Source organism: Schistosoma mansoni, chromosome W, assembly GCF_000237925.1.
Source record: "Schistosoma mansoni strain Puerto Rico chromosome W, complete genome".
NCBI lineage: Eukaryota > Metazoa > Platyhelminthes > Trematoda > Strigeidida > Schistosomatidae > Schistosoma > Schistosoma mansoni.
This window is the reverse complement of record NC_031502.1, coordinates 55,218,537-55,241,696: the sequence shown is the minus strand read 5'-3', so window position 1 is coordinate 55,241,696 and position 23,160 is coordinate 55,218,537. Positions and strand designations below refer to the sequence as shown.

Genomic DNA, 23,160 nt, shown 5'->3' with positions numbered 1-23,160 from the left:
TCAGTATTCAATTGTCTATACTTTTAACTTGAATCAGGTTGTTTGCGCATATTTTTGAGGGAGTGAGTTATACACGGCCTTTTTATAAATAGTTTTCAAGTGTTATGTATGAACTTATAAGGCCACATTATAAGTGGCCGAAAATCGACGATGCAAAATGAGATGATGACTTCCTCCCAAGCAAATTTAAGTCCTGATGCAATCCCGACCGTTGCTGCTAACTTGACGTGGTGGTCGGGCTTGCCTATCGTGATTAACCAATCGAGCTATACTGGCTGGAACAATCGTTCCTCAAAGTCCTACCATGTCAGACAGGTCGGTTGAAGAGCGGTAAGACTAAAAACAACAAACACAAGGTCTGAAGGCGAAGTCGTACTGCCGACTATACAGAGGTGTGATAGCAGTAAGGTGTTTCCTCCAGACAACCAGCATAACAGCGATGCTGCCTTCCCACAACGAGGGGTGGGGTTAGAAAAGGTCGACCCTAGAAATGCACATCTCGCCTTATCCCACGGATATCCGTCTCCGGCGGTAAGGTCCCAACAAGTACGGAGCTAACACAAAAATTACCCACAAAAAAGTCGTGTGTGATCGACCTCAAGCAGTTGTCCCTTGGGCACTGCGGTCACATTCTCAGATCATAAGGACCACTTCTAATCCAATTTCCTTTTCAGGTACCTCTAGAAGAACCCTTTCATGGTGTGGGCAACCGGGAACTGATAACTGCTATCATACCTCTAACAACACTCAAGACCACTGTATTCATATTGACTGACTGACATCACCATACACTACTCATATGGATGGATATAATACTACTTAAATAAACTCATTAATTACTTTTTAATTTGATCATAGAAATCAATAAATAACTCATTTAAATTTAAAATCGTTAAATATCACATTGTTTGTTCGTTTTGTTTGTCTGTATGTTTGTTTGTTTGTGTGTTTGTATGTTTGTTTGTTTGTTTGTTTCTTAATTTGTGAAATTTCACTTTATTTATTGATTAAAAAATTTTTTTATTTTTTTCATTTAGATAAAATTTTTTTGGTATGTATTAATGAATTTTTTTTAAAACGAAAAAATCAATAATAATTTTTTTTTAAATTTTAGACAATCATTACTAAAAATGGTTTACAAAAATTATTTGTCATTCGAGGACGTATCATTGATACACGAATACAATTTCATTATTTAAAATTTAAAAATAATAAATTAATTAGTTGCTATGGTGATAATGATATTGGTGATAATAATGAAGAAGATATTGATTTCATGAAAAATCATAAATTTAAATTACGATTTAAACCATTTACAATATTTGGTGGAATATGTACACCAGCTATTGGGTAGGTAAATTATATATATATCTATTTCTATGTATTTATTGATTGATTGTTTTTCTTGATCTTAAATATACTAAATTAATTTCACTATTGAAATATTCAAAAATATTAAGATGGTGGTTGAAGGTGATCAACAGTGTCGAGCCACCTAGACTAGTGGTCACAGGTGCAACTTGATCGATAATATTCGATCTGTACAAAGAAGGACTTCAGACACATGACATTGATCACTACTCAGTGGGTAATCAATTGTGATTATATCTCAGTCCTACAGGAGGTCGGTCCCAGATTGGATTGCTCAGTGGTAACGTCTCTGACTGTGAAGCTGGGTGACATGGGATCGAATCCGTCAGAGAGCACCAAATCCCTCAAGATTACAGGTACACCTTGCTGACGAGTGCCAAGTAGCAGAAAACCCGGGTCCAGGGTTTCTTGTTGACGACTTCCAACCATTATCCTATCTCAACATAGTGCACGCAGTGTCGGGCCACGTAGACTAGTGGCTACATTGCAACTTGATCGATAGCATTCGATCTGCACTAAGAAGGACTTGACACACATGACATTGATCATCACCCAGTGATCAGTCAATTATGATATTCAAAATTAGTTTTTAAATGATTTTATGGATTTTAGCGCTACATTTTAATGATCTGAATATATTACTAATTACTAATTAAAACTATATTATAAATTTATAAGCAAAGATAGATAGTGGCTAGAAGTGGAAATCAGGATATGCGTTTCGTCCTATTTGGGGCTCGTCAGTTGGATATACCGACATCCCAGAGTTGATGTTCACTCCGAGATTCGAAAATAGTGCCACTCTCTTCAAATGCCATTGTATTGTCCACTCAGATGACGAGTCCCAAATAGGATGAAACGTGCGTCAAACTGGATTCCACTGCTAGCCACTATCCATCTTTACTAAGAATGCTTGTGAATTAGGACAATATATAGGCAATACGCATAGTATGCACATATGCCAACAAGAGACTGATCAATTTCAGTCCTAAACAACAATGGGGAGGTTCAAGCAAACAACACCAAGTGAATTATATTATGAATTGAAGTCTAAGGAACAGTTTGAAAGAAAACTAATAATGTAATCTATTGGATAGGACTTTTTATTGATCATGTTAAACTATCAAGTACAAAAATAATATGTGAGAAGTTGAGATACTTTGATTCGTGGTCATAATGAAATTTGATGGATTGAGTTTTGTCAGCAGTGAAGATAATTAGTAGCCACAACAGTTCAGTGATAATGCCTCAAATAATAACAATGTATGATGTCGGTTCGAACTTTTTAGAGAATATCATTATCTTAGCTATCGTGGGTATGTCTTATTAACATGAGCAAAGTATTACTGAACCCAAGTGAAAGGCAATTCATAACTAATCATCAATCACTTAGCACGAAATCATTAGTTTTCTAAAACCTTGAATTGAAAGCAGTGAACTGAACTGTGGTATTTAAATTTGATCATCTACACATCGTTCTGACTTCATAAGTCTCTAGAATGCTACAATTGAGAAGGGTTTGGAGAGTACTCTATATTTCATTTAAAGATATTAAAAAAATTCAATTAGCTACAGATTTCGGCTTTTTAATCCACTCATATCCAACAACATGATGCTATCCAATAATGAAAGTAGTAACTTAAGTGCTTACTTACTTACTTACCCCTCGTGGAAAAGCATAGGCTGCACATCACCATTCTCCATCCAACCCTGTCCTCACCAATCCTTTCCAGTTATTTCCAGTTAACACATCCTTTTCATATCTGCTTCTACTTCCCGGCGTAATGTGTTCTTTGACCTTCCGATTTTCAGCTTCCCTTCACCATTCCAAGTTAGAGATTGTCTTGTGATGCAGTTTGGTGATTTCCGTAATGTATGTCCTATCCAATTCCAACGTCTTTTCCGAATTTTCTCTTCAGCTGGAAGCTGGTATTTACTTTATGGTTCTTAAATTTTACCAAAATATTCTGTAATGTCGTATTAAAATACATTTCGTTGTCTCCACCTGTGTTCTCGTTCACTACACTAACTCAACGGTTTTCGACCTGATATCAATATATAATGAAATCTATCTTCACTGTCAGAGACTGATCAATTGCATTTATTCACAAAACAATGAGACCTTACAGATATGTTTGACTGAGTTAATAAGCTTCCATCAGATTACATAAAATGATGATTCTTAACTCTCTTTACTGGGAATAATCACTTACTTACTTACTTACTTACTTACGCCTGTTACTCCCAATGGAGCATAGGCAGCTCATCAGCATTCTACAACCCACTATGTCTTGGGCCTTCTTTTCTATTTCTATCTAACTGTTGTTCACTCTTCTCATGTCTGTTTCCATTGCTCGGGGTAATATATTCTTTGGTCTTCCTCTTCTCTTTTGACCTTCAGGATTCCATGTGAAGGCTTGCCTTGTGATGCAGTTGTGGGGGGGGTGAATAATCGCAATCTTCCAAAACTGTGCTGTTATCCATAAATATCCTTCATTCTCTCAGTTTATGATATGTGTAACTTTTTCAAGCTATATCATACAATCAGTTCTTCAGTTAAAAAGTGTATTATTAATGCTTACTAATTTGTTATAGAGACATTTTCCAACCGAAAACAGTTCAAGTATTACTTTTAAACAATTTTTAATCTTATAATTTTTTGTCAGACGGAATTTTGTGAAGATTTCAGTATTTTAATAGTTGACATCATGAGTCAACTGAAGCTAGATTACCATGGAAAACTTAGAAACACTGGATGACCGTTTCGTCCTATTGTGAGACTCCTCAGCAGTGCCATTTCACGATCCTGCCTCACGAGATTCAAACACAGGACCTACCAGTCTCATGCGCGAGCGCTTGATAACTGGACCACTGAGCAGGCATCCGATGATGTTAACTTCGACCGAACAACGAAATTGAGCAACCGTCCACCATTGTCTTCAGTGAATTTCTATCTCACAACAAAACCCGGTTAAACTTCAATGATCACCGCTGCTAGCACGTGAGACTGATAGGTCTTGGGCTAGAATCTCGCGAGGCGGGATCGCGAATGCACAGTGCTGAGGAATCCCACAATATGACGAAACGGCCGTCCAGTACTTCTAGGTTTTCTATGTTGCTCTAGCTTCAATTGACTCATGATTTCAATTATAATTTTCTTGTTTGTTTGTTTGTTTGTATATTTTTTCTCCTAATCATCTTATCCTATCCTTTTTTTTATCTTCCTTTTCAGGTATAATGATCCAATGCAAATACCAAATCTATTAACAAAACAAGAACAATTATGTTTTATCCAAGCTATACAAAATGATACTACTACTACTAATAATAATATAACATATAAATTAATGAATGATGGTTATTTAGTTATGGAAATAGATTTTCATCATTTTTGTGATATTTATCATTTAGTATTCCCTTTTCTTAATTCTAAATGTCCAAGTACATGGAAAAAAGATGTACATATAACAGTTACATTAATTGATGAAAATGAGTAAGTTACTCATGGATCTTTGTTATCCATATAGATATATATGTAATTCTCAGAAGGGGTTTTGTGGAGTTCTCAGTATTTGTTATGGTTGGAATCATGAATCAGTTGAAGCTACATCACCATGGAAAACCTAGAAGCACTGGACGGTCGTTTCGTCCTATTGTGGAACTCATCAGCGTTGCGCATCTACGATCCTGCCTCATGAGATTCGAACACAGGACCTATCAGTCTCGTGCCAGAACGCTTAACCACCAGACCATTGATCCGGTATCCGATGATGTTAACTTCAACCGATCAACGAAATTGAACAACCTTTCACCATTGTCTTCAGTGAGTTGATATCTCACAACAAACCCGGTTGAACTCCATTAGTCAATGCTGCCCGCACATGAGGGTGATAGGTCTTGGGGTTGGAATCTCGTGAGGCAGGATCGTGGATGAACACTGCTGATGAGTTCCACAACATGACGAGACGGTTGTTCAGTGCTTCTAGGTTTTCCATGGTGGTCTAGCTTCAATTGACTCATGAATTCAACTATAAAAATTATTATGTAATTCTATTTTAATGAAAACTTTCTTGTTATCAGTTATCAAGTAAATGTATTTATGAATTTAAAATGATTCTTTTCCCTTTTTTATAGCCCTTAAAGATGAGATTAGCAATTGCCAAGTTTAAAAGTCTTACTATTACCGAACGTCTCGAGCTTATGAAGAACTGATTTCATTTTTTGAGTGTTCATACCATAAGAATAAGACAACAGCGATGTTCAAATATGCTTATCAGTTTAAAATCTCTTTACAATCAATGAGATGACAGTTTGTATAAATTGAAAGTATTCCCCATCAACTAGTTATAAAAGCCGAGAGTGGGGAGAGTCCGCTCTCCCTCTCCAAATGCTCTCATATGGACACGCGTATATAGCCTTTGTCAGGGAAGTCCTACTCACTGCCTTCTCGTAGCATTACTGTTGTTTACGAAATTGAGAGGACGAAAAGTGAATATCCGGTGCTTTAACCGGGTTGCTGGACACGGAAAGTTTACTTAGGGGAGTTGGAAAACCTTGATTCCAAATCAATGGTGTACATGGGCTCCAGTATCCTGAAGGATTAAATGGCGTATGAACCAATTGTTGGTCACCGACTACCATGGGCTGAATCTCCTCACGATGCTCCACTACCTTGTGGGCTAGACCTTTAGGTCGAAGGCTCCAGGTGTGGCATCCTAAGAAAACCACCTGTTTCAGTTTGGGCACCTAGGCAGTATCACAGCTCTCACACAAATCAAACGAGATTTGTGAGACGCATATGTATCTGCTGCTTCCTATTAGAATATAATCGTTTTAGGAAGCTTATTTGTTTTCCAACACACATGAACAAACTGTCAATCTTAACATTTCATTAGTTGAAATTATGTGTCGATCTAAGCTAGACCAACTTTAAAAATATGGAGGTACTGGATGGATGTTTTGTCCTAGTATGGGACTTCTCACAGTGTGCATCCTTGATCTCGTACACAGGACTCGAACTCAAGACCTTCGTTCACTCTCGCGAACGCTTAATCCTTATTCTGATTGTAATCTTTATATTGTTGAAACGTAATCACCATATGATCCCATTTATCCAGAAGGTTTCTCTGTAGATTGATATAAATAGTTCCGTCAAAAAACATATACTTTCAATTAAAAGGATATTCATTTATCAATTAACTAAAGGGTTGATGAGAAGGAGCCACAGATTAAGATTTGTTTTCTCATATTCCATGGTTCAGTGAGATATCAAGTTTTGAGTATAAGCGACCTTCTTGTTTTTGTTTTATGTTTCATCAGTGCAAGTTGGTTCCTAATTGTCTTACAAAAATTACGCTATTGGATCAATACATTTGTAGAATTTTTCTTTTTCTAGCTAACTTTATGGAGCTGAGATAACCCAGCAGTAACATCTTGGACTGGGAAGTTGAGCGACACGGGTTAGAATATGACACTGTACATCAATCCCTTCAATATAGCAAGTAAACCTTGGTGATGAGTGTCAGATAGTTCAAAACTCAGATCAAGCACGGTTTTCTGTTGAATACCTCCATCGACTTAACAAATTAACATAATTCATTTGATGTTGAATCAGTTAGACTAGCTGTCTGACTGCTACTTGATCAACAGGATTAAATTATCACTAAAGGATTAGACAAATATTACATTGGTTATTATTCAGTTGTTCGTCAATATAAACACTAGGTTCCCCATAACTTGTTTATATTTAAGGGTATTCGTTCGTTTATAAAGATTCTTTGTACAAATGTTTCTAGCTAACAACCGTTTTGATGTTAAATTGGGCACCGATGAGATAGTTTGCAAGTCATTTCCTATCCTATTTTTTTTCCAGTAATGAACTAAGCAGCATTGAATTTGAAGTTGTCAGTTGTGCCAGTCCTATACGTGATGCACATCGTTATCAACAACGTCAACGTATTGCAGAATTGGAATTTGCAGAAAAGAATTTGCATAAAACTAATGTCAATACTGACAGTTTATTTGAATGGGATCATCAGACAAGTCAATCAGTTTCACAATCCACATCAAAACTCAGCATTTCTGATATCAGCCCCAATTCGTCTGGTTTTGGTAGTCTTTATTCTCCTCTACTATCGATCACATCTGAAGAAGATCATTTCAACGAATTACAACTTTACCTAGCTCGAAATGAGGCATCCACTCCATCGCATCATACAACTGCCTCTGTTACTACAGATTCTATTGGTACTATTAACAATAATAATAGTAGTATCAGTGATGGGGATAATCAAAAGTCCGATATTTTATCACAATCGACGTCGAATGATGAATTAATCGACTTGTCTAACTGGGGTCGGTTGAAGAAACTGAAACATAAACGTTTGATTAGTAATTTGACCAATTCATATACCACTGAACGTAATCCACGAAACCTATTCAAACAGTCGACTCAACAAATGAGCTCTAAGACCATGAATTCAAAATATGCAATGAAGCGACAGGTGAAAGGTAAGCAGTGCTAAACGTAAGAGTAAATTATCTGAGAATTAAGAAAAACTATTTGAAACCAATACAGGAGTAAGGTTTGAAAGCACCTCATAGGACGTCAGTACTGATGAGTTTATGGCCTATTATCATAAACGATTGTCATGGTTGACGCGATCGAACAAACCTGCGGACCTAGGTTCCACACCTCTTGGTACTTATCACGAAGGTGTGTCTGGTATTTTAAGGCAAATAATGTTTTATTTAAGTTTCAAACTCATACTAACCAGTGCACGGTTGAATTTGTTACATATCTATGATTCAGACCATTCAGTGAATCAGAAAATACGGAAGTTTAAATGTTTGTTGGTGGTCACCATGAAATTGATCTATGGTATCAGTTAATATTCTGTTACTCATAATAAATATGACATTCGATTGATAGTATTCTGCTTAACTTAGCACTCATCTGCAATGTGTACCTGTAATGTTGAGAGAACTAACGCTCTCTGGCGAATTTGATTCTCGGCTCGTATAGCTCAGCGGTAACATCTCTGACTGTTAAGCTGGTTGACATATAATCGAATCCATCAGGAAGCATCAGTTCACTTCCCAACCTGGCTAACGAGTGACAAATAGAATGAAACCTAGGTTCATGATTTCCTATTGATTCTCTCTAACCTCTACTTTATACCTCAACATTATGCATGCGTTGTCGAGTCACCTAGATTAGTGATTACGTTGCAACTTGATCATTAGAATTCGATTTACATTAAGAATAACATTACATTATGTGTTTTGAATCCACTTTCAATCAGTTTGTCATATTAATATTCATAATTACTACACGTTTAAAGCAACATCTTTGATGGAAACTAGTGAGGAACCGGCGAGACTATAATTTATGGACTACCTTTGAACGAGTCTTAAGTGACTTTGAGAAATATTAGCCAATCAGGAAACAGTTAGTATAGTGTAAAAATATATCATACAAAACCAAAGAATTAAAGTGGAAATACTTCTTTTACATGGTCCAAAAACTTGACAAGGTTAGAAAGAGCTTCAAAGGTTTCAAAATCGTAATACATAAGGAAGAGGAACTCATCCATATGGCTCCAGAATTCTCGGTGTCTGGAGCCATGATAAGGTCACGAAAACCCTCTCAGCCTCCACCACATAGGTTCAATATTGTTTGTATGTACTCCAGTTTTGTAAGTTAGTCATTTTTATTACGCATATATCCCTATAACACTCATATCTCTGAACAGCCGGAGCTTCAATAACATCTGCGAATATTGCAGCCAATCTTACTGGTGCTTTTATTATACAGTTCACAGCAATTATTATAATTTGCCTTAGTCACAATCTGGATCGAGAGAAAAAAGTTCCTATTCTAGCAGACTTCTTCCTCTAACATATATTACATCGAAAGATAACATCATCAGGGTAGTCTACGCAAGGTCTACAGGTCAATTGATTACTGCAATTACAAATAAAGGAGCTTCCTAGTAGTCCCATTTATTGTAGACGCTTAATTGTCACGTTTTCTCTAAAATCCTCTGTGGACCGATTGTACGTGAGCATCAGGTAGTGAAATTGGCGCTGTGACCTTGAAATCCCTTCGACGCCTCTGATTGACTCGTCCATAAATTATAGTCTCTCCGAGGAACCTTATCAAAATGTTAGTTAACCGAACAAGCTAATTCATAGTAGATCAAAGGGGGTTTTGTGGAGAATTTAGTATTTTCATAGTTGAAATCATGAATCAATTGAAGCTAGACTACCATGGGAAACCTGGAAGCACTGGACGGCTGTTTCGCCCTATTATGGGACTCCTTAGCAGTGCGCATTCACGATCCCGCACTCGCGAGATTCGAACCCAGGACCTAGTATACACACATTATTCCAAGTATAAATGATTTGTAAAGTATGTATATGTAGTTAATTATGTCCAACATGTTTATTTAATGATAATATATATATATGAATTATTGGTTATTTATAACAGAAATCGATAATGGGTCATGTGATGGACAGGAATATGTGATTAAAGTAAGTTTTCAATGTCACTATATTGAATACCATTTGTTTATGATAGTTGTTTTTAGGTAATTAACAAATGGAACGAATCAGAAGGGTTTTTTTTTGGAGATTTCTGTATTTTTCATAGTTGAAATCATGAATCAATTAAAGCTAGACCACCATCGAAAACCTGGAAGCACTGGACGGCCGTTTCGTCCTATTATGGGACTCAGTGGCAGTGCGCATCTACGATTCCGCACTCGCGAGATTCGAACCCAGGACCTACCAGTATCGAGCTAGAGCCCTCAAACGATAGACTACTAAACGAAATTATTATGTCAAGTCGTATTCGTTATGGATAGACCTTTGTTCTATTGCTACTATAAACTACGAAGTACTAGACATATGTTTCGTCTTAGTATGGTACATCCCAGTAAAGTGCATCCATAAACGACTCAAATCAGACATGTCCGGAGTGAAACAGTTGTCATTGATGATAATAGATGATTTGTTTTGCTATTTCGTAAACTGACTGCAATTGAAATTGTTCAAATGGTTACCGACTAAATGGTTGGATTGTTTATGGACTTATCAAAGGTCCGAAGTTCGATCGTTTGCAAGTTCATAAGTATAAATTGTGGAGAAGTTTCATACTTGAATGAAACTGCTCTCCAATAATCCTTGATTATCAGTCGTACCCACACTGAGATTAGCGCTTGATAAATACCACCATAGATTATCATTATCTCCCCAAAACTCCTTCGACAAAATTAAATTAGTTTATGTGTAAAATTTATCATTTTCTGGGTAACCTATTCTAATCTTTAGTATACTTATGATGCTCGCTTTTACAGCCAGTTACTTACTTACTTACGCCTGTTACCCCCAATGGAGTATAGGCCGCCGACCAGCATTCTTCAACCCACTCTGTCCTGGGCCTTCCTTTCTAGTCCTATCCAGTTTTTGTTCATTCTTCTCATGTCTGTCTCCATTTGTCGGCGTAATGTGTCCTTTGGTCTTCCTCTTCTCCTTCGACCTTCGGTATTCCATGTTAGGGCTCGTCTTGTGATGCAGTTGGGTGATTTCCTCAATGTGTGCCCAATCCACTTTCAGCTCCTCTTCCTGATTTCTTCCTCCGCTGGAATCTGGTTTATTGTCTCCCACAGTAACTTGTTGCTGATAGTGTCTGGCCAACGGATCCGAAGTATCTTGCGTAGACAACTGTTAATAAACACTTGTCAGTTAGTCAATCATAAATAATGAAGAACATGTCATAAATGTGCATAAATGATTCATCGTAGCCATACATTACATCAACATAGTAAAAAAAGAAATTAGCATTATAGGAAGTCAGTGTGACATTATGGTAGTAGTAATGTTTGTTGCTGTAGTCTATCACTGACAACAACAACTGAGTATAACTGGAAATGAAGGCCTAGGACAGAGTAGGTTGTAGAATGCTGGTCGGCGGCCTATGTTCCATTAGAGGTAACAGACGTAAGTCAGTAAGTAAGTAAGTAGTCTACCACTGAAAACCTTGATGAAACTGATATGTCTATGGTTATTTGGGTAACTTATAGATTTTTCAAGCTTTACAGTCGGTTTTTGATACAGGGAATCATTTACATTCGTGTGAAGAATCATAAACTCCTGAATTCTTCATCAAATCCGAAATAATTTCATAAATGATCCCTTACAGTTTTCACAATATCTTTGTGTATACAAAATCCTGAAGTGTTATGAAACAATCATCTGAGAGGAATGTCAATGAAATTATCGACCTTTATAGACTCAGCAATAACAGTAATCATAACATGAACTGACCAGTACTTTTTCTGGAATAGGTAAAAATAATACTTACTTACTTACGTACGCCTGTTACCCCTCGTCGAGGAGGAGCATAGGCCGCTCACCAGCATTCTCCATCCAACTCTGTCCTGGGCAATACTTTCCAGTTATTTCTAGTTGTTATTCATCCTTTTCAGATCTGCTTCTATTTTCCGGCGTAATGTGTTCTTTGGCCTTCCTCTTTTCCGCTTTCCTTCACCATTCCAAGTTAGCGCTTGTCTCGTGATGCAGTTTGGTAATTTTCTTAGTGTATGTCCTATTCACTTCCAACACCTTTTCCTAATTTACTCTTCAACTGAAAGCTGGTTTGTCTTCTCCCATATTAGACTCTTGCTGATGGTATCCTGCCAGTGAATGTTGAGTATTTTGCGAAGAAAACTATTTACAAACACTTGTACCCTCTTGACGATGAATGTAGTAGTTCTCCACGTTTCAGCTCCGTACAGTGGTACTAACTGTCTTGACGTTCGTATTGAGGATTCTCACTTTGAAGTTAGTTGACAGTTGTTTGAGTTCCATATGTTCTTCCATTGCAGAAATGCTGTCCTTGCTTTGCCAATCCTCGCCTTCACATCTGCATCCGATCCTCCTTGTTTATCAACGACGCTTCCTAGGTACTTGAATGTTTCCACATCTTCCAGAATTTCGCCATCAAGTGTGATTGGGTTGGTGTTCTCGGCGTTGCATTTGAGAATCTTGTTTTTTCCTTTGCGTATGTTGAGGTCTATCGATGCAGAGGCTGCTGCTACATTTGCTGTCTTCGTCTGTATTTGTTCGTGTGTATGAGATAGAAGGGCTAGGTCATCTGCGAAGTCCAAATCGTCTAATTTATTCTGAGATGTCCATTGTATACCGTGATTTCCCCCAGATGTCGAAGTCTTCATAATGCAGTCAATCACCAGAAGAAAGAGGAAGGGGGAGAGTAGACAACCTTGTCTGACTCCACTCTTTTCTGTCAGCTGTCCTCCATGCATAATAATAATAAACGACCACTAATAAAAACTATGTTTTAGCTGATGACATGAATGAATAGGAATGAGCATTTTGCATAATTTCATCTACACATTTTTAAGGTGGTGGAGAAGATTTGTAGCTCAGATGGATGATTTTGATGAGGTTTTATTCTGTGAGACGAATGGTTTGGTTGTGGAGTTTTCATCATTATTCTGAACGGCATCATCAATACAAACTTCAGGTAGAAATGAAGTGTTCGAATCTCTCCACATATGGCTCAAAGCTTTCAGGTTTAAGTGATAAGTCTTACTAATTGAATGCTACACTCGGTTCCTAAGCTATTCTCGTAACTCCCAAGCTAGAACTACTCAGCAACTTGAACACGAGAGAAGTACTTTACTCCAAAGGTTCATTCATGTACAGAAAATATAGGGTTTTTATAGTATTTTAGAAGTCCTTGCATTTTTTACGAAAATTCTGGAATGCTACTAAACATAGTAGTCTTATAGTAATCAGCCAATCAAAAACTCTACATGCGACTTTTCACTTTCGTGATGTTTCCAGCAAAACTTCTAGTGAACACTGATTTGGTGAAATGCTTCCTAGTGTTTTTTGAGCCCTTCTTGTCTTCTGAGAGAAGTTTTCTGAATCACTCCAACATTAAGGGTCAACAAGAACCAATAAACATCGAGGTCTACAAAACAAGCTGTGGGCAATATGTAGAGAAATTCGAACACTTCGCTTCCACCTGATGTTTATGCTGATGACGTCGTTCAAAATAACGACGAAAGCTCCACGATCAAACCATCCAGCTCAGAGAACAAAACTCCATCAAAACCATCTACACATTATTTTGTTGTTACTACTGTATGATGAATAATATATTAACCATTTTTTAATCAATTTTTCTTTTGAAACAACTTAAATGCCACATAAAATTATCCTTTACAAAGTCATTCATAAAGGAAATCCCACCTAGAGACTGACCAGTTTCAGTCCTAAACATCAATGGGAAGATTCAAACAAAAAATATAAAGTGAATTCAATATTCACCCCATTGCACAAGCAAGTGGCTATTAGGACTCAGTAGCTGAGTGGATAACGTGATGGCGTTTTAAGTGAACAATGCTGGGTTCGAGTCCCACAGTGAACATCAACTCAGATGCAGGTACATCCAGCTGACGAGTCCCAAAAAGGACGAAACGCGCGTCAAACTGGATTCCACTGCTAGTCACTATCCATTTTTGCTTACAATCCTACCTTAACGTTATTTACTTTGATTCGACCAATAGTATAGTTATACCGGCCAATATCTTTCACAAGTGATTATATTACATTTTTGTCAATAATTATTTCAGTCATATATAGGATTGTATCCTTCCTTTTCAGACGAAAAGTCTACGCATTTATCGAATTCTCAGTCTTCTCAACCGAGAATTATCAAGACATTTATGACAAAGCAAACGAGCGAGACAGACGTAGTCAGTAAAAAAAGAGCCAACATGGGGGTACAAAAACCATTATTGTTCACCAGAATATTCCATTATATTCATTTTATATTTTGTAATACTGTTTGTTTGTTTGTGTGTGTGTGCATGTGTATGTGTGTGCTGCATACACATTAACCATATGCGTTTATATATTTACTCTCTATCAATTCCTTTTTTTAATCTTTTCTTCTCTTTATTAGCTTTTCTCTTTTACTTTCCTTTTCTTCTTGCTATTATGAACAATTACTATGCTTATTTATTTGAGATACCATAGGTAGTATGAAGCGTAAGTTTCATCATTGTTTTTTTTATACTGAGAACACACTTATTACCATTGAATGCATTTGCTTGTTCTTATAAATATTGTATACAATCCAATCCAATCCAATATAAAGGAAACTATGTAATGTCAATTCAAATTAGAAATTGATTTGATTTATTGATGGGTAAGTGGGTCGGTGTGTGTATGGGGGGGGAGAGGATTTGTTCTTTTTGTTAAAATTGACAGTCTTTCTTAATTTTTAATGCTTTTAATAATATTTTCCTGTTGTTTTTCTCTGTTATTTTGATAAATTCTCTAAAAATCTATTTCTATAGAAATTCCTAGTATCATCTATTGGTTCTTATGAAATTTTCTTTCTACATTATCTTTGAGACTACTCAATAATATCTGAGTAGTATAAATAATAATGAGAAATAATGATTAGACTCTATATGCCTATATGTCATTTCCTATTCCGAATAGTGATAATGCTTTCCTTTTCTTTTCCTTTCTTTTCTTTCAATTTGTTCACAACTGTTCATCTTATTATACCAGAGATATTAATGGATAAAAAAAATAATTGTTTGCATTTAATTTAATAATAAGCCATTCTAACACTGTTTTGCGTTTCTCTTTCTTTTCTTGCACCTTGGTTTCACTGACCACATTGCTTTTAATTAGTTTCATTATCTTGATTGATGTTGACATATTTGAAGAGTGTTTGCTTTTTTTTACTATATCAAAATCATTTTTAATCCATGTTGCTCAAAAATATTTTTGTCCAAGTTTTACAAATTTTTTTTTGTTTTTTGTTTTGTTTTGTAACCTTATGGCATTTCTTACATAGAATGAGAGAAAAAAATAAACCCCCCACTAATAAAAGATGACCCATTCAAAAGGGGGGGTGACAAAGTAGAACAGTATTTTTTCTTATTTATCCATGTTACTAGCTAACAGAAAAAAACAGAATCATTTATGTTCATGTGTGTTTCTATGTGCGTGTGTGTGTTCGCGAGAATTCTTTCCTGAAAAAAATAGTAGCTAGGCACAAAATGATTATGAACCCTTTTTTTTCTATAAAAAAAGAAAGAATATTGTTTTATCCATTGTAAGCATTTTAAATGCATTTCATTCTTATTTCCTAGTTCTTTTATATTTGTACTTAAGTCTCTGTATTCTTCTCTTTTTTTGCTCTGGAAAGCACTTATGTATACAGGCATTTGGATAACAGTTTTCGTTATTATTCGTTTTGGGGGGAAGGGGGTTTCTTTATCAGAAACCAAATTGTTTTCATTCGTTGTTATTCGTTTTTCTTATCCTGTCCTCATTCTTATTCTTTAATAAATGTGTGCATAGTAATATTTGAAAATTTATTTTTTGTATGATCATTATTTTATTTGGCTTTATAAAACAAGAATAAAGGATAGTAAGAGTTATCAACGTTTTTTAGTAAACTTTCATGAGCCCCAAAATGCCCTGGTACGGTCGAGAGTGAGGAGAGTCCGCTCTCCTTCTTCAAATGCTCTCACATGGCCATGCGTATATAGCCTCTGTCAGGGAAGTCCTACTCACTGCCTTCTCGTGGCAGGGGTGTTGTTTACGAAATTGAGAGCACGAAAAGGGAATGTCCGAAGCTTTAACCGAATTGATGGATGTGGAGTGTCCACCTAGGGGAGTTGGAAAACCCTGATTCCAAACCAATGGTGAACATGGGCTCCAGTACCTTGAGGGAACAAACGGCGTATGAATCAATTGTTGGTCACCGGCTACCATGGGACTACATCTCCTCACGATGCTCCACTGCCTTATGGATCAGATTTTTAGGTCAAAGGCTCCAGGTGTGGCCCCCTAAGTAAACCACCTGCTTCAGTTTGGGCACCTGGACAGTATCACAGCCCTCATACAAATCAAATGAGATTTGTGTGGCGCATATATATCTGATGCTTCCTTGTACCAATATTTATGTGTTTAAATAAATAAATATATATACATTATGAGTAGTATTCTAACATGCTGTAACTGTTTTCATACACGCTAAACACATAATTAGCAAGATTTAGATTGAATGGATAATTTTCAGAAATCTTTTCGTATTCAGTCTACAATTTAGATTACTGTAATTCAGAAACCATATCACCTCAAATGTCCAGGACGTTTTCGTGTTTTCTTTGCTAAGGTCATCACTGAAGACAATGATGAATGTGTCGCTCAATATCGTGGATTGATTGGAGTTAGACATAAACACCGTTGGAAGCCGGCTCAGTGATCCAGTGGTTAAGCACTCGCACACGAGACTGATAGGTCCTGGGTTCGAATCTCGTGAGACGGGATCGTGGATGTGCACTGCTGATGAGTCCCACAATATGACGAAACGGCCGTCCAGTGGTTCCAGGTTTTCCATGGTGCTCTAGCTTCAATTGAGTCATGATCTCAACTATTGAATTTACTATAATATCCACAAAAACCCCTTTTGATAATAATAGAGTAAGTCTTGAATTGATCTAGGTAAATTTACCTCATCAATCAATAGATTTGGAAATTTTAGATTTAGATTCAGGCAGAAACCCAAAAAGGTTTTCTCAATACTACAATGATGAGTTTTACAACTAATTCAAATTCCGCCTATAGCTGAATGTCCAAAAAACTGATCTGTCCCTTTAGCATAAGGTTTGGAGAACAGACCAGTTAGGGTAGGATTTACTTTTACTAAATGTGGTTGTAATTCAGTTCCGAAAAGTTTTTTTTCAGTCTTCAGTCCTCAATAATAAGGATAGTAGGTGGATGAACCTGTGTTAATCCTGACAGATTTCCTTCCAGTGAAGGTCCAGCTTCTTTTTGAAAATGTTCACTGATGGTGCTGATACTACTTGTTCTGGTAAAGCGTTCCAGTCATTGACCACTCAATGAGAAAAACGGGACCCCACCTTTAGTTTATTAGATCGCGGTTTCAGAACCTTCTTGCTATGACCTCGGAGATTATTAGTGCTGGAGGGAGCAAAAAGATAAGACATATTAACACCCAGATCATAATTGAAGATACGAAATGCCAGTATAAGGTCACCTCGTGTCCTACGATAAGATAAGGGGAAAAGGTTTAGACGTTTTAAACGCTCATCGTAAGGGAGCGTTTGGTAGTATATTTCAAACTACATGAAACCATTATGAAGAAACTAGATGACAGCACATATCTCATTTCTGCAGAATCACAATGAAAACAAATACAGCATATAGCATAAGATTGTATGTACGGTCTTTTATATGATGGAAAGCATGGTACTGTAATCGCCTTAAATATATGGAGTAGATTAACTATAAACAACTTTGATTTCTATCGTACAGCCTTTGGTAACCTAGCTGGCTATAAAATTCCGTAACCAAGGAACTGCGAGACAACTTAAGAATTACAACCAAACTTCATCAATTCAAAAACCTAAGGAATCTGACTAATTAAAAAATGGTGCTATATCCTTCGCCCCTGTCAATTATCACTTGACAAAATCGCCAATCAGAATGCCGACTTAAATGACTTTATTCTTATTCTAAACCAATGACACGTCAACTAGCATTAGCAGTCTTGTGTCAACTCTGAACCCTTATTGGGCATCGCCCACGTTGCCGCTGTCCTGTGAAAAGTGATATGCATTCTAACGAGTAATTAGCATTGTATCACTAAGTTCGTACCAATCTAACTCCTGAAACTTTTAAATGGTGCAGTGGACCTGAATGAGTGTGATTATTCTAGTAACGATTCTCGGATTCAAAGAATTCGTTATCAAAAGCTATCGCAAACTTCAGCTTGACTTCGTAGGCCAGGATAATTTTTGTTAGCATTCAGCTTGTAGCCTATGAAACATTAAAATTTGTGCTATGCTGAGGCGAGAACACCACTGAGTTGTAAGGCCAATAGTGCGTTGTAATTTGAATCTTGTCGTTCGTAACTTTTTCCGACAACAACCAAAATAACAGAAACAGAGCAAGTAGCCAAAGGTATTTGGATTTGTACCGTAAAATATAACATACCTTCCGTCATGATCTTTTGGTTCATCTGCTATATATATATACTGATCGGTAAGCATGGATAAGTCTTGAAGGCGTCGTCTTTCCTGTGTAACTTATATTTATTAACATTAAACACCATTATCGACAGTGTATCCCATGAGAGTGGGACGTATGAATTAGTTAGCTACCGCCTGAAATGCAGGGGACAAGAGTTGCTACTTGGTTTGATCTATCGCAGTCCAAGCTGTGAGGTAAATGAAATCCTGCTAAGCAGTCTCAACACTTTATCACGAAGTGATCGATGTCTAATACTAGGGGACTTTAATGCACCCATGGTGGACTGGGGAAATCTGCTGACTGAATCTTCAGAAAATTCCTTCGAAAGAAACTAGTTGATGCGGTAATCACATGTGCCCTAGTGCAACACGTGAAGGAAGCAACTAGGTACGACCCGGGTTCTGCATCATCCCTACTAGATCTTATATTGACTCATTATGAGGATGACGTTGAAAACCTGGATTACATGCCACCCTTAGGCAAAAGTGATCATGCAGTTTTAACTTTTGACTTCCATATAACTGTCGATCACGAGCACGCCTCAGCTCAATCCAGACCTAACCTCTGGAAAGCAAACATACCAGACATCATGAAATCAGCATCATCAGTAGATTGGAAAATAGACCCAGAGTCCTCAATCGAAACGGCTTGGGACGTATTCCGGAATTTATACTTCAAAGTTGTCGCCCCCACATCCCTTGGACTACACCTAGGGGGTCGAGAAGCTCCCCACCGTGGTTCAGTAGGGAGGTTCGCATCCTTCTCCGTAAAAGAAGGAAAATGTGGGATAGATCTAGGTTACTGGGGACTGATGAGGCGAAATCTCAGTATCAAAAGGCTTGAAATACCTGTGCCTCCACCCTCCGTAAGTCCAGAAAGCTGTACGAAGAGAAAATCGTTAAGGAACCCATAGAACGCCCTAAACGCTTGTACTCGTATATAAACCAAAGGGCAAAAAGAAGAAGAAATGTTCCTTCACTATGGGGAGACAGTACTGCCTCATCACTAGTGGAGGACAACTTTGGCAAAGCTCAAGTATTCTCTAAATACTAAAGCAATGTATACACCATAGAAACACCCTTCTCACCAGTCCATGAAAATCCCCCCACACAAACACTGGACAGCGTGACCATTAAAGAACTCGATGTCTTTGGTCTGCTAGTTAAGCTTGACGTAGGTAAATCCACTGGACCCGATGAACTGCATCCTAGGTTACTAAAGGAATTAGCTAACTTTGTTGCGAACCCTTTAAGTGTATGTTTTAATCTATCCGTAACCCAGGGTCGTCTACCAAAAGACTGGAAGAACACCATAGTAAGTCCAGTCTTCAAAACAGGTACAAAACATAAGCCTGAGAATTACCGACCAATTAGCCTAACTAGTGTGGTTGTTAAAATCTTAGGAAAGATTATTCGGAAGGAGCTGTTAAAGTATCTCGATGAAAACCGGATCCTCTCCGAAAAGCAGCATGGTTTTAGAACAGGTTACTCTTGTCTCACAAACTTATTAGTCGCTCGTGAAAGCTGGTGTGCTCTTAAGGACCAAAAGTTACCTGTAGACGTAGCTTACATCGATTTCAGCAAAGCTTTTGACAAAGTTCGCATAACCGGCTGTTATATAAGCTAAGGAATGTCGGGATTGGAGGCAATCTAATAATGTGTATAGAAGACTTCCTAGTTGGGCGTCAACAAAAAGAGTACGGGTGAAGTCCAAGTTGTCTAGCTGGGAAACTGTGCTTAGTGGAGTCCCCCACAGTACAGTTTTGGGGCCAGTGTTATTCCTCCTGTACGTTAATGACCTACCTCATCTACTATCGTCATCGGTCTTGCTCTATGCTGACGATGTCAAGATATGGAGAGCGATACAAAGTAATGGTGATAGCTTAGAACTCCAAAACGACCTGGAGAGATTATCTGAATGGTCCCAAACCTGGCAATCGCCGATAAACACTTCCAAGTGTATTGTGATGCATATCGGTCGTCAAGGTACAGATACATACACGATGAATAACACTGAGTTACCTATTGTCCAGGCACACAATGACTTAGGAGTCATCGTTAGTCAAGACTTAAAGACTACTGTACACTGCCGTGCAATAGCCGCCAAAGGTTTCAAAACTTTATGGTCCATACGTAGGGCTTTTAGTCATCTCGACGCTAAAACCTTTCTGACTTTGTATACAGTGTTCGTACGTCCTAAACTTGAGTACTGCATACAAGCAGCTAGCCCCTGCCTAAAGAAAGACAGTGAACTCTTGGAAAGGGTTCAGAGAACAGCAACTAAGCTGATTCCCGGAATAGCGAAGCTCCCGTATGGTACTAGACTGACCAAGCTAAACCTATTCCTGCTGTCATATAGAAGAATCAGAGGCGACTTGATTACAGTTTTCAAATTGCTTAATGACAAATTTGCACCTGATATGCCCTCATTCTTGTCTTCCAAAACAGAAAATCTACGAGGACACTCCAAAAACGTTCACAAGCCCAGAACGAATTACTTGTCAGCTGAGTACCGACTTTCCCATCGGATAATCAACGAGTGGAATTCATTACCTCAGCACGTGGTTGAAGCTCCATCCGTCGACTCCTTCAAAAGAAAGTTGGATTACCTGAGAGACCATCATTGCCAGGACTAACACAGGCCATCAAGCCTCCTGTCCTTTCCAAACTGAAACTGAAACTGATGTAATTCTATCTCCAACCAAAATGTGTTCTTTAGAGGCGCTTAACACCATATTGCCGGTGTTACGAAAGGTTGAGTCAGCGTAGATATGATCATAAGACTTCCACGTAAGATTAGTTAGTTACATCATGAAACATTTACAATTTCGGTATTAGGTCTGGTAATATACTAGCAAAGGTAAATGTACTAACACTGAAGTAGACCATAATTCCACAGGGTTACAAATTTGAATCATACATCCTCTACACTCCTTACGATCTCAGTTTAAACGATACGGTGTGTAGTCATCTATAAATACTTCAACATCTCGTTTTGTAGACGGACACCACGATTCCGTCATTAGGTTAATTTCCAGTTTAGTAATTAAGAGATTTGTTTTAAGTTCTGCCATTTTATTACTTAAAAACCATGTATCAATTGAGATAACAGTGAACAGTCCATAGCTACTTAAAAAGTTGTCTACTGTATAGTCCGTACCTACCTGATTACACATGTTTTCGATGCCTAGTTCAGGTACCAACACGTCCAAGTCAACGGAACGGGTAGATGAACATCGACTTGTCCCCTATGATGATGACGGGACTAGCTCGTACACTTCATCAAACTCATAAATGCAGTTTCGTTTTCCCAAACTTCCTACCACATCCAGGGGTTTGGCCTCATCCAATTTACTTGATATGGGAAGAGGTTCTAACATTCCGCACTATGCCTCCCTAAAGGGATTGCGTTCATGCATCAGAGGATAGCTGAACGAAATACAGGCACAACCGCTGGCGGGGTGGTAACTACCATGTTGGGAGTGTCAAGGTATTTCGTAGGCGGATTTGGTTTACTCATTATATTCACAGTCATTCTTAAATAGTGCCGATTCTGAGTGATTTTCTCTTGGATTCACTAAGCAAGGGGACGTGGTGTTTTCTACGAAACCAGTACTTGTTACCGATAGGTGTCATGAGACCGGAAATATGTCTTTCATCATCATCATTATTTAAACGAATGGTTGATCTCTTTTGTAGGGGCTGGTGTATGTGTATTCCAGTATGATGTCGAGTGACTAAGAGTTCCTCTCCGCTTTTCGATTCTAAGCGTGGGAAACATCTAATTTTTCGAAACGATGTTTACATTTTTGTCTTTCTTTTAGTGGCCTTCTTACTAGAGAGGTGGTCACTATCTATTATGTCCAGATTGTTTGCTGCACACTTTGACGGACTGACATCCGTACTTATTTTGTTGGCGCTTCAATCGAGATCTACATTTTATGAGGTGTCATTATATTGCTCAACTAATACATTTGTGGTTGCACTACCTTGTCCCAGGTTTTCTAATGTTGTAAAGTTTCAACGGCAGCCCACGCTCTTCGGTCTCTGGCGAAGAGTTTTATCATGTTGAATAGTTAAGATTTAAAACAATTATTGTTTCTTATTGCCTCTTACATTTTAACGAATATTTTTGCTGTCAACAAGAGTTTTAAAGCGAAAGGCTATTCGACAGTATAACGGTATTACTGCCCAACAGGGGCGTTCGCATTCACAGGCTACGCTGATCATGTTGCAGTAGTGTAGTATGCGCCTCTTAGCAATGCCTGATGAAAATTTATCTGCCACATTATACAACATGGCCTTTTGAGATGATATTAATCGCTTTAATACCTCTGAGGCAATGTAGTCAATCATAAATACATTTCTTCTTATGTATTCAATATAAGGGTTACAATGATCACCTATTAAATATATTAATGAGGTCAGTGCGTTTAATTTACTCTGAACACTGTCAACCACAATCAACATATCCTCCAAGACACCCTGTTTAGGAGAGGGCTACTTTCTCTATCATACATAATGTTCGAAGGTTTAGTAGTGAGGGTCTCAACCTGATGGCTAGTGTATTGAACGACTGGGCTAATATTATTATAGCCAAATGAGGTGTGTTCATCAACTACATTTCCCTTGGTGGTGGTACTTGAGTCGTCGATTTTAGATCTATCGGATT

At 37.7% G+C, this 23,160-nt stretch overlaps 1 protein-coding gene across 1 annotated transcript; it reads left to right on the top strand.

The window, feature by feature from the left end:
• Positions 1 to 1,276: 1,276 nt before the first annotated feature.
• On the top strand, positions 1,277 to 22,733 carry Smp_136430 (hypothetical protein; the record flags this gene model as incomplete). Its single annotated transcript, XM_018790203.1, has 4 exons — positions 1,277 to 1,350; positions 4,604 to 4,864; positions 7,244 to 7,881; positions 22,687 to 22,733. 4 exons carry the CDS (start codon positions 1,277 to 1,279, stop codon positions 22,731 to 22,733), a joined length of 1,020 nt encoding a protein of 339 aa, XP_018655570.1.
• Between the last annotated feature and the right edge of the window lie 427 nt (positions 22,734 to 23,160).